General features: G+C 52.6%; 1 protein-coding gene across 1 annotated transcript in view; it reads left to right on the top strand.

Annotated features, from left to right (window-relative positions):
- SSUH2 (ssu-2 homolog (C. elegans)) overlaps positions 1-9,819 on the top strand; it is a 27,506-nt gene extending 17,687 nt beyond the window's left edge. Inside the window, exons 8-12 of the mRNA XM_008054098.2 lie at positions 759-844; positions 2,226-2,318; positions 2,895-3,000; positions 4,843-4,950; positions 9,570-9,819. Coding sequence (XP_008052289.1) covers positions 759-844; positions 2,226-2,318; positions 2,895-3,000; positions 4,843-4,950; positions 9,570-9,716 — 540 coding nt within the window. The 3' untranslated portion in view covers positions 9,717-9,819. The remainder of the gene's footprint in view (positions 1-758; positions 845-2,225; positions 2,319-2,894; positions 3,001-4,842; positions 4,951-9,569) is intronic.
- The last annotated feature ends 5,420 nt before the right edge of the window (positions 9,820-15,239 follow it).

Here is a 15,239-nt window from a genome sequence, read left to right as displayed (position 1 = left end):
AGACCCCACCTCCTGTACCAGGCACTATTCTAGGCCCTGGAGAGACCGAGGACTCCTCCCCGTGGTCTCTGTTCCTTCCACCACTTCCTTCTATTTATTCTGCTCTCGCTCCTCCCTCCCGAGCCAACTGTAGGAGCATCAGTCTTCTTTTCCTTTCCCCAAAGGAGCTCTCTGTCTCCAGAACCAGGTCTCTGACCAGCTGTTCCTGTCCCGCCTTTCCCCGCCACTCCTTCTCGACACTTGGTCAGGGCAGGTCTTGGGGGTTGTGGGCATGAGGGAGGAGGCAGGAGAGGCTGATGTCTCAGAAGAAACGGGGATCAGCCTGAGCCCGTGGGTTCGAGACCCGCCTGGGCAACTTGGCGAGACCTCATCTCTACAATAAATCAAAAAATCAGCCGGGCGTGGTAGTGTGCGCCTGTAGTTCTGGCTACTCGGAAGGCTGAGGTGGAAGGATCACCGGAGCCCAGCAGGTCGAGGCTGTGGTGGCCGGAAGTGGCCACTGCACTCCAGTTTGGGTGACAGAGTGAGACTGCAACCCCCCCCCCCAAAAAAAGAAAAAAAGACACGGAGATCTTAGGGTGTGGAGACTTTGAAAGCCCCAGTGGGAGAGTCCAAAGACATTACCACATCCAACCCTCTCCATGTTACAGATGAAGGGGCTGAGGCATGATGCTGGGGACGGGCAGTGAGGGCACCGGCTGAGATCTGATCCAGGTCTCAGGAGGCCAGCGGGGGCTGAGGTTGTGGTGTGTTTGCAGGTAAGATGCCCATCTTGCAGTGGAGCCAAGCGCAAAGCCAAGCAGTCCCGGAGGTGCCAGCTGTGCTCAGGGTCTGGCAGACGGAGGTAGGGCCAGTCTCCCTGGCATAGTGGGGAAGCACACTTGCTTAGGTTACTGGCTTTCCATTGTCTGCCCATCTGGAAGGCAAGCGGGAACCCACCTGCCTTGTCACTGCTGTGTCCCTGGAGCGCTGTGCACAGTAGGTGCTCTGAATGTCTGTGGAGTGGGTGAGCTTTGCTCAAGGCCTGGCATTTCTGGACAGGCCAGGAACTAATCAAGCGGCGTGTGGGTCAGGCGTGAGGAAAGAGAAGCTAGGAAGGAGGAAGGGAACAGGGTTACCAGGAGAGGATATTTCTTCCTGCCCACATGGTAGGGAAGTGAATATGGTAAACCACCTAAAGGTGACATCTTTAACACTCTGAGGATCGGAGCAAAACCCTGTTTACAACTCATGGTGGACCTCAATGGAGGAACAGTCAGGGAAAGTTAGTTAATCGACTAAATAATCAACCAAGTTTTATCTCTGCTCACAGGGCTTTGCAAACAGTGGACCATTGCGTTTTGTAAATCATGTCATCTGATGGATTTATGAATCCTTAAGGGAAATAGAAAATTATGAGGAGTGAAAACATTCCAAGTTGGGTTGGTTAATGACACTTTTGCCTCATCAAAGTCCAGGCCATCTTTTGGACAAGCCAGATGGAGAAGCTTTGGTGTACCTTCCACTGTGGTTGGGAAAGAGAGTCTCTCACTTGGAAAGAAACTCATTTTTCTTTCATTTGCAAGTGAGAGGAAGCCAATTCAAACTGGCTCTGGCAAAAACAAACAAACAAACAGACAAACAAACAAACAAACAGGCCCAGGTAACTGTAAAGCCCAGGGGTATAGTTCAGGTGGTTTCAGGCCCAGCTGGATCCAGGTGCTTAAATAATGTCACCAGAATCTGTCTCCACCCCTCACTCTGCTTTCCTTTGTGTTGGTTTCATTCTCACATGGGCAGCCCCCTGCAGTGGCAGAGGGAACCACCAATAACCTCAGGTTAGTAGCCCAGGTAGAAAAGGATGCCCCTTTCCTGATAGTTCTGACAAGCATCCAGGAGCAGATCTCACTGCATGCACCTGGGTCACAGGCCCATCTCTGTATCAGCGTCTGCGTCAAGGGAGATGGAATAAGGTGACTGTCTGGGCCAAGATCCCAAGCTGGTCACAGAAAAGAGTGGGGGCAAGCCCAAGAGCCATGTGGGCTGGGTGGGGTCCTCAGAGGGAGCCTGGGGCAGTGCCACCAGAAGAAGGAGAACTAGAGGGTGGGCTGGTAAAGCAACACAGACACAGCATAATCTGCCTCCGTGAGGAAGGATTGAGGGTGGAGGGGAGTTGGTGGGGGAGTCTCTGGAAGCCGCCAGGACCTGAGACCAGTCTGGGGGTGCTGACTGCGCGCCCTCCTCAGGTGCAGCACGTGCTCGGGACGGGGGAGCAAGACCTGTGCCACCTGCAAGGGCGAGAAGAAACTGCTACACTTCATCCAGCTGGTCATCATGTGGTATGTGGCCTGCAGGGGTGGCCGAGGGGTGCGGCATGGGCTGGTTTCTGCAGAGGAGCTCTCCTGGGGTGAGGCTTTCACAGTGCAGGGACCTGCTGCGACTTTGAAGGGGTAGAATTTCCTGAGCAGAGGCAGTGTGGGTGGTGGGGTGCTGACAGGCTTTGAAACAGACAGACCGGAGTTCAAATTCTGCCATCACCACTGTCTACTGCTGCAGCCCCTCAGCAGCTGAGCACTTCCATGCGGGAGCAGAGCCCAGCAGCCTGCTACGACGCCCCACCGCCAGTCAGGGCGCCCCCATGTTAAGGGTTTCTCCTGCGTGGGGCTCCTTGCTAAGCATTTTGCAGGCAAGATAAATGAGGCCACAGAACTAAGCTGTCATTTCCTTACTAGCTTCATTTACTAGCTTCACGGAGAAGGCCGAGGCTCAGAGAGTCTCCAGCACTTCCCCAAGATCCCACCAATGGCAACTCAAGGCCCGGACCCCTGGGTCTGTCTGAGTCCAAAGGCCTTGCTCCTAACCTGCCACATGGTATATTTTCACTCGCCCTCACCCCCCATCTTCTTTGCTTCTAGGAGGAACAGCCTGTTTGAGTTTGTGTCTGAGCATCAGTTCGACTGCCCTGGGGAGCTCCTTGCTAAAGCCAAAGGGGAAAACCTCTTTAAGGATGAAAACTCAGTGGTAAGCAGGGCTTTGAAGACGGGAGCAAAGGAAGCTGGTTCCTCCTTCCCTCGGTGGGGCCGGGTCTGCTGGCTGTTTGTGGGGGCTCTGTTCTTTTAAAAGGACAGGCTGGGCAGAAATGAGGTGCCCAGACGGTGAGAGGATGCGGGACCCCGGGGGGCTTCAGCTTGAATACCACACTCAGTCTCAGTCCTCTGTCCCTCCTCCCACTCGCCAGTCTCCCTTCCTCCCTTCTCTGCCCGCCCTCCCTCCTTCCTCCTCTTCCTCTCCTTCTCCCCCTTCCTCCCTCCCCTTCCCTCCCTCCTCCTCTTCCTCCCTCCCTCCCTCCGCCTTCCTTCCACAAGCCTTGAGACCCCCGCCTTCTGTACCAGGTGCTGTTCTAGGCCCCGGGGGAACCACAGCAGGAACCAACACCATGCCCCTTACTCACAGTCTGGGGAGGGAGGCAATCGGGGCACTTTTGCTGCAGCGTCAGATGGTGATCAGGGTCATGAGAAACACCCGAGCAGGGTGGGGGTGCAGGAGGGGGTGGGGGCGGGGAAGGTGCGTCTGCGGAAGTGACATTGGACAGAAACCTGGACACAGGCAGGGGAGGCGTGGGCCCTGGGGTGTGGGGGCGAGGGGGCAGCAGGACGGAGCCCTTGAGGACCCATGGAGGCATGAGGAAGTGGAGAGGAGCTCAGACATGAGTGAGAGGGTCCTGGCTGACCACGGGCCAGCACACCCGGCCCACGGCCTGCTTTTATACATAAAGCTCTAGTGGAACACAGCCTTACCCATTGCTATGTGTTGTCTGCGGCTGCTTTCCTGCCAGTCGGGCAGAGCTGAGTCATGACAGAATGCATGGCCCACAGAGCCTAAAATATTTATCATCTGACCCTTCATGGAAAGGGCTTACTGACTCCTGCTACCCGCTTGGGCAGAGAATTTGACTTCAGTGAGACTTCTGAACAGGGTCCTCAGATTGTAGGGGAATGTGTCAGAATCCTTTCCTTGCCCCAGTAATATGGCTTCCCAACTGCTTACCTCAGGTATCCACCCTCTAGGAAGTCCTGCACCCACACCCCCTGTCTGAGTTAGGGGACCGCCCCACGTGCTCAGCCCAGCACGGGGCCCATTCTCTGGCTGCTGGTGGTGGTGGCTGATGGCTCTGTGAGCTGACCCTCCCTGGCAATGAGCTCTGACAGGGCAGGCGCCATGGTGGTCACCTCCCTACCCTCTGCCTCCACTGCAGCGCCAGTGGATGTTAGCAAATGTTTGAGGAGTGGTGGAGGGAAAAGGGTACGATTCCACAATTAGGGGCAGGATGGAGAGCCACAGAGGAGGGCAGTGCCTGCCCCCAGTGTGTGGAAAGATTTCAAGCATGAGGACTGAATAGATGCTCTCATGCTTGGACTTCATGAAGGCTGACTGTGAGAGCTTGGTGTATTTGTGGTCCATATATGCGCAGCTCACAGGCAGTGCCTGGCCCATAGAGGGCAGTTTGTAGGTTTGAACGAGAATGAATCTAAGCTCCGTTCCAGCACATGTCCAGACCCCACAAGCCCACACTGACAGAGACCACGCCTGCTGTGGTCACTGAGGTGTCCCTGAAATTAGCACGATGCCAGGCACATGGTAGGCACACAGCAAGGGTTTGCTGGAGGAATGAGTGGGTTGCAGGGGAAGGGTTCTCTGACTACAGCCCTCCTTTTTTGTTGGAATTCCCAGGACTGTGTCATGGGTCCACATAGGTCAAACAAGGTGCTGTGTTGCCTGGGGGCCCTTCCTTCCTTGGGCTGCCTTCTCTGTCTGTCGGCTTTGGCTCGCATAGCCCCAGTGGTCTGCGTCTCTCTCCCTCAGGTGTACCCTATTGTGGACTTCCCCCTGCGGGACATCTCTCTGGCCTCTCAGAGGGGCATTGCCGAGCACAATGCTACCCTGGCCTCCCGTGCCCGAGTCCTGCAGCAGGTGAGCCTGGGCCTAGAGCCTGGAGTGTGAGGGCTGGGTTGGGGGTGGGGGAACACCTGGCTCTGATGTCTCTTCCTGGGACTGCTGACCCTTTGGGGACTGGGTCTGGAGTTGTTGGGAGGCGAAGCTTACCTCAGGCTGGGGCACTGTCCTTTGGGCGTCTAAGGGAAACTGAGTCTGTTTCTCTGCCTGGAGCCTCTGTCCTGAGGATGTCAGGGAGAAAAGACAAGGAGGAGTCATTGGAAGAGAGTGGAGGGGAGGGAGTCCCAGTGGGAGGCATCCAGGGAGGGCTGGGGCCTGACCTGAGGCCAGAGTGGCTAGAGGGCAGAGAATGGGCAGCTTGAGGTAGCAGAGGCAGGGAGGACCAAGGGCCACAGGAGAAGTTGGGATTTTAGTTCTGAGAGCGACAAGAAGCTCTGCAGGGTTTCCAGCACGGATGTGGCGTGGTGTGATTTCGGTTCTGACTCCCTGGGATTCAGACAGGGAAAGGGAAGACTTCCCTTATCTGGAGGTTCAGGGTCAGAGGCCCTCCAGGAGCCCAAACCCCCAGCCCTGCCTCCTCCCAGCCTCCGATGTTTTGGCCGCTGTATTCTGATGGCCACTAGGTGGCGCTGGTGCCCGTCACTGCCCCAGTCTTGGCCAGGAGCTGCCCCTCCCGCCACACCACAGCACCTCTGCAGAAAGATCTGCGTTTGGCTCGGGAAGCCCTTCCCTGGCACTGTGAGTGGGGGACCCGGCAGCTGGGGCCTGAGCCTTGCAGGATGGGCTCGGATCCGGGTCTGCTGCACCCTCACACGATCCAGGGCCAGCTGCTTTCCCCTCCTCCTAGACCAGTGCCTCACCTGCGAAAATGGCGACATTAAGTGCCTCAGAGGGTTTTGCAGGGAGGAGACCACTTGCTTAACCTGCTTGGCGTCTGGTGCTCAAAACTCCATTTTCTTTTTCTTCCCTTCCTTCCTTCCTTCCTTCCTTCCTTCCTTCCTTCCTTCCTTCCTTCCTTCCTTCCTTCCTTCCTTCCTTCCTTCCTTCCTTCCTTCTCTCTCCCCCTTCCCCCCTACTCTCTCTCTCTGGCCCGCCCTTCCTCCCTTCCTCTTTCCCTTTTTCCTCTTTCCTTCCTCCCTCCCTTCCTCTTTCTTTCTTTCCATGCTTTTTGGGTTCTCATATATTAAAAATAGCAGGACAGAATTGTTGTTGTTTTTAAAGTTTTCCATTCAGGGTGCATGCTTCTTTTTTATTTTATTTTAAGTTGTGGGGTACAAGTCAGGATTGCATACACAAGTGGTTTAAGGAGGTGATGTTTGGGGTCTCCCATTTATGTGCCCCTCTCCCCTGGCAGTGTCCCACTATTGCCAGTCCCTTTTGTGTAGTATTATGATAGGTGTTCAGGTTCCACTTATGAGTGGTACTCAGTTGTTTGTTTCTGTGATAGGTCACTAAATATGATAGGCTCTAAATCCATCCAAGTTGTCGCGAAGTCCATAATTTTGTCCTTCTTTATGGCTGTGTTATATTTCATCGTGTGTATGTACCACATTTTAAAAAATCCATCCCAGTTTTAATGGGCAGCATGATTGGTTCCATATTTTTACTATTGTGACTAGCGCTGCAATAAACATGCATGTGCAGGTTTTTTTTTTGTAGAATAACTTGAGTCTCTTTTCTTTCTATCCTTTGTAATGAGCATTTTCCCTTCTCTCTCTCTCTCTCTGCACATTTCCCTTATTTGTAGAGGAGAGAAGGATGCATTTTATCTAAAATAATATGGACCATCTTGGAGTTCAGACAATGCAAACTTGCAGGCCTCCCAGGGCCAGGCAGTAAGGAGGGTGGGAGAACCCCTTATCCGAGGGAGTCCACCACTCAGCTTTGTATAGGCTCAGGGCCCAGATTCCAGACCATCTGAGGTCCAGATTTTTATATGAAACCTTCCAATTTTACAATAATTTGGGAGCTGGGGAAACTGAGACCCAAGGAGGGGAAGTGACTTGTTCCAAATCACACATGTTGGTGGCAGGTCCAGGACTAGAACTTGGGTCTCCTGAGGCTTCCCTACGATCACAGAGCCTGTCTCACAGTACAGCTCATTTGTAACCAAATCCTGGAGGCAGAAGGTAAACCAGGGAATAAATGCATGTTTTTCTTTGAAAAGGAGCAAAATGGGAGAGGAGCTTACTTCTATGAATCTTTAAAAAAACAAATCTGCCTTTGACCCTGGAGCCATAGACAGAGATTCATGCCAGTACATAACTCAGGATAGAGAAGTTAGTGAGTGGAATCTGACCACGAGGAGACAGCTGCCATTACATCTCCCGGTCATAGCCATGACTTTGAGACCTGGTCTCCGTTCATTGCAGGGCCAGGCTGCACCACAGATGCCAGCCAATTACAAGATAGCGGTTGATGTCTTGAGCAATTTGTGGCCTCTACCTAGGAGACTCTTAGAACCAGAAGCAGAGGGAGACAGGTGGGGTGGGGGGAAGTATCGCCCTGCTTTCTATTGGCTCTTAGTAGAAAAGCTTGGAAATAAGAGTGTTCTTGACCTTGGTGTCCAGGCCTCCTGAGAGGTGACATTGACACCCTTTTCCTTGTGCCCCTTAGTTTCCACTTAGGATCCTTCACACTGAGATTTCAAGAGGAGTTTTCCATCTTTTTCCCCCAACATTCTCATTTGGATACCAGTTTCTGGCCAAGGAAGAGAGCTCAGTCTTGATCTTGTTGTCTCAACAACTCTGTGAAATGGGAGTTTTTAATCCCCAGTCCACAGATGCGGAAACTGAGACCCAGAGGCACAAAGTGCGAGATCAGACAGAAAGCTTAACGAACTCTCCGTGCTCTGAGTCTGAGTCTCCCTTCCCTTTCACAATGTCACGCTGCCCCCGGCCTCTCCTCCTGCCTCTCAAGATGCCCTCCCTGTCCTGCTGTCCAGGGATTTCCAGGACTGCTTTTCTGGAGGGGAGTGAGAAGGAACAGCTCGCCTCCCGGCCTGTTTCACCTTTCCCTGGGGGCCTTGGAGCCATCATCAGCTACAGCAAGAGGGCTCAGGGGTCTTTTCCCCACAGGAAGAACTTCCTGCAAATAAAGAGAGTCTAATCCTGGGCCAGTCGCACCACCGTTTCCTGGGTGTGGGATCCTCAAATCTGAGTCTGAAGCAGGAGTAGTTTAGCGGCTTTGACAAAGAGCCTGGCCCACAGTAAGTCCGGGGAAAACTTAGCTTACTTTATTAGGAGTGACATTCCTGCATCAACTATGTAGGATAGGTTGCCAGCAACCAAACAACACTGGTGGAGAGGAGTGCCTCTGTAGGAACCTGGTGCTTTCTCCCAAGGTGGGGCCTGTTGTGTCCCGGGCCAGGCCTCATCACTGAGGAGGGTTGCTACATCACTCTTTAGAGCAGGGGCCAGAGGATGAGATGCAGTTTTTATGTCACCGGCTGACCTTAGCACCCGCCCACTGAGTAGGGTGTGACCCTGATGCTCTATGCACCCGACACTTGCAGGAGCTGGTGAGCGAGGCTGGGTTAGGGGTGGGTGGAGGCCACGCCCCGCAATCCTCTGCCAGGTCAGCTTTGGAGAGGAGGGGCTGGGCTGGGCAGGCCACGTGCTCCAGGTGTGGGTCACCAGAGGCCTCTGCCGTTGAAGGACGCCTGCCCCACACCCAAAGGGGGATTGCTCCAGCAGGGCCTGAACTTGAGAGGGCCAGCGGGTGCCCTTTCTCGATCTCCAGATTCCCCCACAAGATGTGTGCACATAACAGGCCCCGTCAGGGGAGACTGGGGAGACCCAGGCCGTATCCCAGAGCATCAGGGGCAAATGATATGCAGAGGAGCACTGGCTGTGCCCATCAAACAGGGCCACTCTGTGGGAGGGAGGGCGTTCCCCGTCCTGGCATGGGGCATTTAAAAAGAGGTGGGTGCTGGGAAGGAGATCTGAGAGTTAGACGGGTCTAGCTACGGTGAATAGGTGGGGCTTGCACCAGATAATCTCCAAACCCGAGATTCCACGAACCCACAGGTCTCCGTTTCCTCACTTCTAAAAAGAAGGGCATCACGTGTGAACGGCTTTTCCCAGAGCAGGGCCAATACAAACCCATGGTGGTGGGGGTGGGGAGGTCTGAGAAAAGAGCCTGACACAGCCCACCGCACTCTGAAATTTCTTTGTGGCCACTGCTTCATCTTTAAAATTTGACTCCAACTTTGTAAGTCACTCCCTAACATCTCCATGGTTGTTTTAAGATAAAAATGTTTAAAATGACCTTATCCTCCACTACCCTGCAGCACCCCATCTAAAAATTCATGCTTCTGGAAGATGCTCTATCTGGCTGGTGGCTTTTCATAGACTCTGGGACTCCCCTGGGGATGCCCAGTTGGTGAGACCTAGAATTGGATGGTGGCTAAAGATGAGAAATCAGTTTTGGCCGTTGCTTAGGGTATGTGAAGGAGCATAGGTGGAGACACATCTAGAAAGGCAGACTGGAGCCAAATTGTGCAGGGCCTAGAATGCCAACTCCAGAGGATGAAATTCATCCACGGCAATAGGGAGCTACTGAAGGTTCTTGAGCAGGCACGTGTCTTGAACAGAATAGGAAAACAGAAGGTGTTTTCTGGCTGTTTGTTTCTTCAGCGCCAGACCATCGAGCTGATCCCTCTCACAGAAGTTCATTACTGGTACCAAGGAAAGACTTATGTCTACTACATCTATGGCACCGACCACCAGGTGTATGTGGTGAACTACCCCGAGAGGTACTGCTGTGGCTGCATCATCCTCTGACATAGCCCCGCTGTCCCCCGAGCCGCCGTTCGCATCTGCCAAGGAGGACAACCGACCGTCTCTGAGTGCACCAACACTGGACGATCACATACGCACCCTGGCACGCCCTTCCAGAAAAATCAGCTTATCGTCTGTCAAGCCGCAGCTCCCTCTGGCCCCCTCTGGTGGGATCTGTCACTCTTATGTTCATCCTACAAGAATTCAGCTACACACATTCCTTTAGGACAGATGAGAGGAATGATTTAAGTGGCAGGGGCTTTGCCCTGTTTGAGTGAGTGATCTGAGTCCGATTTTCCTCCCTTCCGTCCGGGCTCTGGTGTGTTGCTTCTGGTGTGAGCCTCTTGCTAAGCGGAGCATTCTTGAAATGTTTAGCGAGATATACATGGCCTGCCCTAATGCATGACTAAGAGTTGCATGTAGGCACAAAGTGCAGAATTTTCCTGCCCATCCTGTGGGTTGGGAATTTGGACGCAGCCTCCATGGGGATGGTGTCTCTCCGCCCCCTCATGTCTGAGGCTTCCCCTGGAAGATCTGAAGCCTGGGGTGGGATCATCTGAAGGCTAGCCCACTCCACGTCAGGTGGCCAATGGCACCTGGTGGCTGAGACACGGCTGGGGGCTGTCAGCTAAGAGACACACATATGTGGCCTCTGCATGCAGCAGGGGTGTTCACGACACGGTGGCTCTAAGGGTGAGCGCCCCTCATGCGAACCCAGCTGAAGAAACAGATCTGCCCCCCCCACCGGAGAACAGATCTGTTTCTGTTCTGTGTTGGATGGAGCAAGAGTCTGCATGCCCACCTCTGATGTCTACGTAAGGAGTTTAGCGGGTGGTTTTGAATAGATGCAGTTTTTATGTCACTAGCACCCACCCACCTAGTAGGGTGTGAACCCAAAGCTCTGTGCGCCTGGTCAGAGGCAGAAGCTGGTGAGAGAGTCTCGGGAGAGACTGGGTGGAGGCCGTGCCCTGCAGACCCAGTGCCAAGACAGCTCTGGAGAGGAGGTGCTGGGCTGGGTGGGCTACGTGCTCCTGGTGTGGGTCGCCAGAGGCCTCTGTCACGGCAGGATGCCTGCCCCACACCCAGAAGGGGATCGCTACTGCAGGGCATGACCTCAGGAAGCAGACTGAAGAGGGCCAGATTGAGCCTCCAATTCCCCGCCAGGGGGTGCATGTCTCAGGCCCAGTCAGGGGAAGGGACTGAGGCTGTGCGCCAGGGCATCATGGGCAAATGATATGCAGATGAGCACTGGCATGCTCACCTGCTGCTGCTCAGACCCCAGCTTCCTGCATCCTGTTTGATGGCTGTTTCCCGAGTGTGGCTGAGCCACCCACTGGCAGGTCCTGGCTGACAGCGGGGTGACCAGCCTTGCCAACACGAGCAGCAGGACTAGGGGCTCAGCACTGGGGGGGGAGCCAAGGGCAGGGGGTGTCAGGGTGCCCTGGGCATGGGTGACAGCAAGGGGAGAGATGGAGGGCTCCCCAGGAAAATCCCGCCTCTTCCTCCTGAAGCTTTGCCATACCCAAGTTTGGGAGGCCCAAGCTTGGGAGGCCCCCGCTTTGGTTTAACAAGGAGGCCATCGCCTACCACCCTGGTGTCCCCATGGACTACCTCCATGATCCTTAAGGAGGATGCTTCTGTCTCTCAAGGGCATTGTACAAAAGTGGGGGACAGTTTTTAGTTGTTGCAATGATGGGTGGCCTTAGGAGGACAGAGTCTAGGAAAGCCAGATGTCCAGCAATGCTTGGGAGCTCTAACTTGACTTGCAAAAGTCCCACTGACATTCACATGGAATGTGCCTTTGTAATACACAAAAGGCTCACCAGTTAGTCCTCAGTGTAATGCTAATTTTTATTTAGTGCTCACCTTTGGTTTTTGGTTTTTCCTGTATACCTGGTTTGAAATGACTTTGAGTTACCTTACTTTTCTTAAATCCAAATGTGTGCGTTATAAGTGGGTGCCAAATGTATGCTTTATACGTGGGTACAGCTGTCTGGCGATTTCATCACGAACCCCGATGTAGTTGTGCCTTAACATTTACAAATGGAAATGTATGCATTTAAAAATGAGTGTCTTCTAATTGCTCCTTTATGTTTCAGTTTGGGCACTAAATCGCTTTTTGTGTTTAAACACCTATGACGTCAGTGGACTATACATAGGTGGTGCCAAAAACTGTACACAAAATTTAAGTACGACATTTGCTCAAAAGACGGCATTAATCAAATCAGTGCTAACATCACCATTCGACAAGCAGGGCAGTCAAACAAAATGGTGAAAGCTCGGTTGAGCGAACATCATACTACACATTGCTACAGTAATTCAATTCAACCCTTCGAAAAATCATATAGATAACATCTCTTAAAATGCGTATTCAACTTTTTTGGCACCCCGTACGAATTTTATTTTAGGATAAAAGGTAGCATTGAGTATGCTGAGCTCGAGGCCCCATGGCCTATACACACCGTTGGCTTAGGAACCCTACGAGAACGTGCCAGCTGGAATCACAGGGCCCCAAGGGATGCCATCCCAGTGAAGCAGCAAGGGGCAGAAAGCAACCGCGAGCCACGAGCCACAGGAGGTTCAGTTCTGATGACTCCACCAAAACCCAGATGGAAACTGGGTCCTGCTGCCACTTGACAGCTGTTGTATACTTTTCCTTGAGGGATCATCTGCTTTTATGACATTCACCACAGCCAGGATATAACTTCATTTCCTAGCCCTGCCTCTCTCTGTCATCCTAAGGCTGATCTGGCTGTTGCTGTGTAGCCCTAGGCCCAGGTGGAGTCTTTGTGGGTAGCAGGTAGACCACAAGGACATCCCTAACCCTCAAACTGACCGCCATGGATGGTGGCTCTGGGCCTGCCTTGATTTTGTTTGGCAAGAACGTTAGACTCAAGCTCTTTGCTTTCTCCTCATTGCCCTGCAAAGGAGAACATTAGCCCTAGTCTATACTGATCAGCTAAAAGCACAGGGCCTCTGCCAGGTGGCCAGAGCCCGGCTGGGCTTAGTGAGGGTTTATACAGATCTGAAGTCTCTGCCCAAGTCTACAGGGTAACAGGAGAGACTGCAGGTAAACAGGAGGAAATGAAAGAGTCAGGTAGCTGCACAAGATACAAATACCTAAGATGCAAAAACTGGTGGGGGTGGTTGCAAGTGACAGAGACTCAAATGGACTTACATAGAAAAGGTTATTGATTAGTTCTTGTGCCTTAATCAAATTTCCATCTTCAGGTATAGCTGGATCCAGGGACTTGAGCCATTTCATTCCAACAGGATCTCCCCTCCTCTCCTGCTTGCTTTCCTGTTTGTTTTTCTCTCTTTTGCTTTTGTTCTCAGTCAGGCTTTCCCCACCTTGGGAGTAAGTCAGCTATTAGCAACTCTAGAATTCACCCTATTGAGCTCAGAGACTCCAGCAGAGAGAGTGCTGCAAGCTAATTTGTGCCCACTAGAATCCCAGGGAAGGATCTCAGTGGCTTGGCCTGGGTCACATGCCCATCCTTGAACCAATTGCTGATGGGGAATGCAGTGACTCTATTGGTCAACCCAGGTCACATGATCTCCTCCCTGCTGGAGTCAGTGTTGGTCAAATCAGAAGGGGGTCAGGGAACTGAGCAGGCAGAGACATCACCTGTCCATTAGAGGGGCAGATAGAAAGTGCTGGGTTTATTCAGGATGGTGCTCTGGAGTTTTCTTTGTGCTTTGTCCCAAATGACACCTCAGTCAATGAGGAGAGACTGAGGCTTGGTCCTTTCCCTGCTGAATGCTGGATTTCCCTTCCCTGTCATCGCTGGGAGTGCAGAGCTTTGATGCCTGTGTACTTCCGTCACTAAAAATAAGAATTTGCCCTGACCTTGGGCTAACTTCCTGCGGGTCTCTGCAGCGGCATATAGTTCTGGAATGGGGGCGAGTGTGTGTGCATGGCATGTGCATGTGGTGTGTATGCATGGTGTGTGCGTACGTGTGCATGTGTGGTGTGTGTGTTTGCTGGGTGGGAGGGTCACGGCTTAGAAAGCGGTTTCTCTCCCCCACCTGGTCTTCCTCCAGTTCTCCTCTATGTCCCTGTCATTCTCTGTAGCTGATCGAACACCAAAGATGTAGGCTTTTCACTCCAGCCTGACTTCCACTGGCTGTGTGACCCCGAGCAAGTCCTTGCACCTCGTGGGCCTCAGTTTCCTTTTTTGTACCGAGGGGCTGGATCCTGTTTTCCCCTTTCTTTTCTTTGTCCTTTTCTGCCATGTATTTTAGATCTGGGGGTACCCATGCATGTCGGTTACATGGATGTATTGTGTAGTGGTGGGAATCGGATGGCCCATTCCTCAGATAGTGAACATTGTGCCCCCTGGGTAGTTTCTGAACCCTACACCCCCTCCCCCTTATTGGTGTCCCCACTATCTATTATTTCCATCTTTGTGATGGTTTAGCAGAGGTCATTATATAAAAAAGACACCTGCACCCTTTATTTTTCTGTTACCCTTTACTTCTTTTGGATAGACAAACATATCAGGTAGTATTGCTGTGATTGGGGCCCCGAGCCCTCCCTTGGACACTGGCCTCTGCTCACCTCAGGCCCTCGGTTGCTAGGAACCAGCTGACATGGCCAGAGCAGAGTCACTGGGAGCTAGCTCGTTGTCACCATGAATGTCTCATGGGGGGGGCTGCATTTCTAATTGACCACAGGACACTCCTGAAAGTTTTATTTTTCTTTGTAAGTAAATTAAAGCCCTTGGCATGAGCAATTTTTCTGATATTTCTTAGAATAATTAATGCATAGAGAAAGAAAAAAGAAAATAAAGTTATTTGGAGGGGTATTGTGGGCAGCTGACAGTTCTTTTGATGCTTTATCTGGAGCAGAAGACCCCTAGGGCATCCAGTTTTGGGATCTCTCCCTTCGTCTTGGTTCCCAAGCTGGAGGAGGGCATTGCTACTTGTTTCTGCGTCTTTGAGCCTGGGGTGTTCCTTGGCTTTTTTTCTCATCAACTGAAGGAATGAACAGAAAGATGAGAATTGGAACATAGGGGATGGGGGTGGTGGTTAATCTTTTAGGGCAAAATCAGCCACTGTCATTTTAGTGATAGTGTTTGTCTCATGATCCAAAAGTAAGGTTGGGACACAGGATGGGGACATTACAGTGGGGCACAAAGCCACTCAGGGTGGCCTCTGTGGTCACTGTCTGGGGTCAAATCCAGGCTCAACCGTGTGTCACCAAGAGGATGCAGGCACCTCTGCTTGCCGGCTGTGTGCCCAGACGACCCTGTGGGGATCGCAGTGAGGGTGTAGTGCATGCATGGTGCGTGGCATGTGCATTTTCAGGAGATGTCACTGTGGGTCGTGTGAGGGACACAGGGAGAGACAGATGTTGGGGGAGAGAGAGCAAACACTCAGGATTGGGGGCAGAGGGAAAGGAGGTGTCGGGCACAGACTCGTAGGCCATGTGATACAGGCAGTGGTTCCCGCAAGTCAGTCCGGGGAATGGGACCTATTTGCACCAGCCTCACCTAGAAACCTCATCGGTGTCAGAATGCAGAT

This window comes from Carlito syrichta, unplaced genomic scaffold (genome assembly GCF_000164805.1).
Source record: "Carlito syrichta isolate Samal-C Ts95f unplaced genomic scaffold, Tarsius_syrichta-2.0.1 Scaffold289041, whole genome shotgun sequence".
NCBI lineage: Eukaryota > Metazoa > Chordata > Mammalia > Primates > Tarsiidae > Carlito > Carlito syrichta.
Note: the sequence above shows the minus strand (reverse complement) of the source record. Positions and strands in the feature narration are given on the sequence as shown.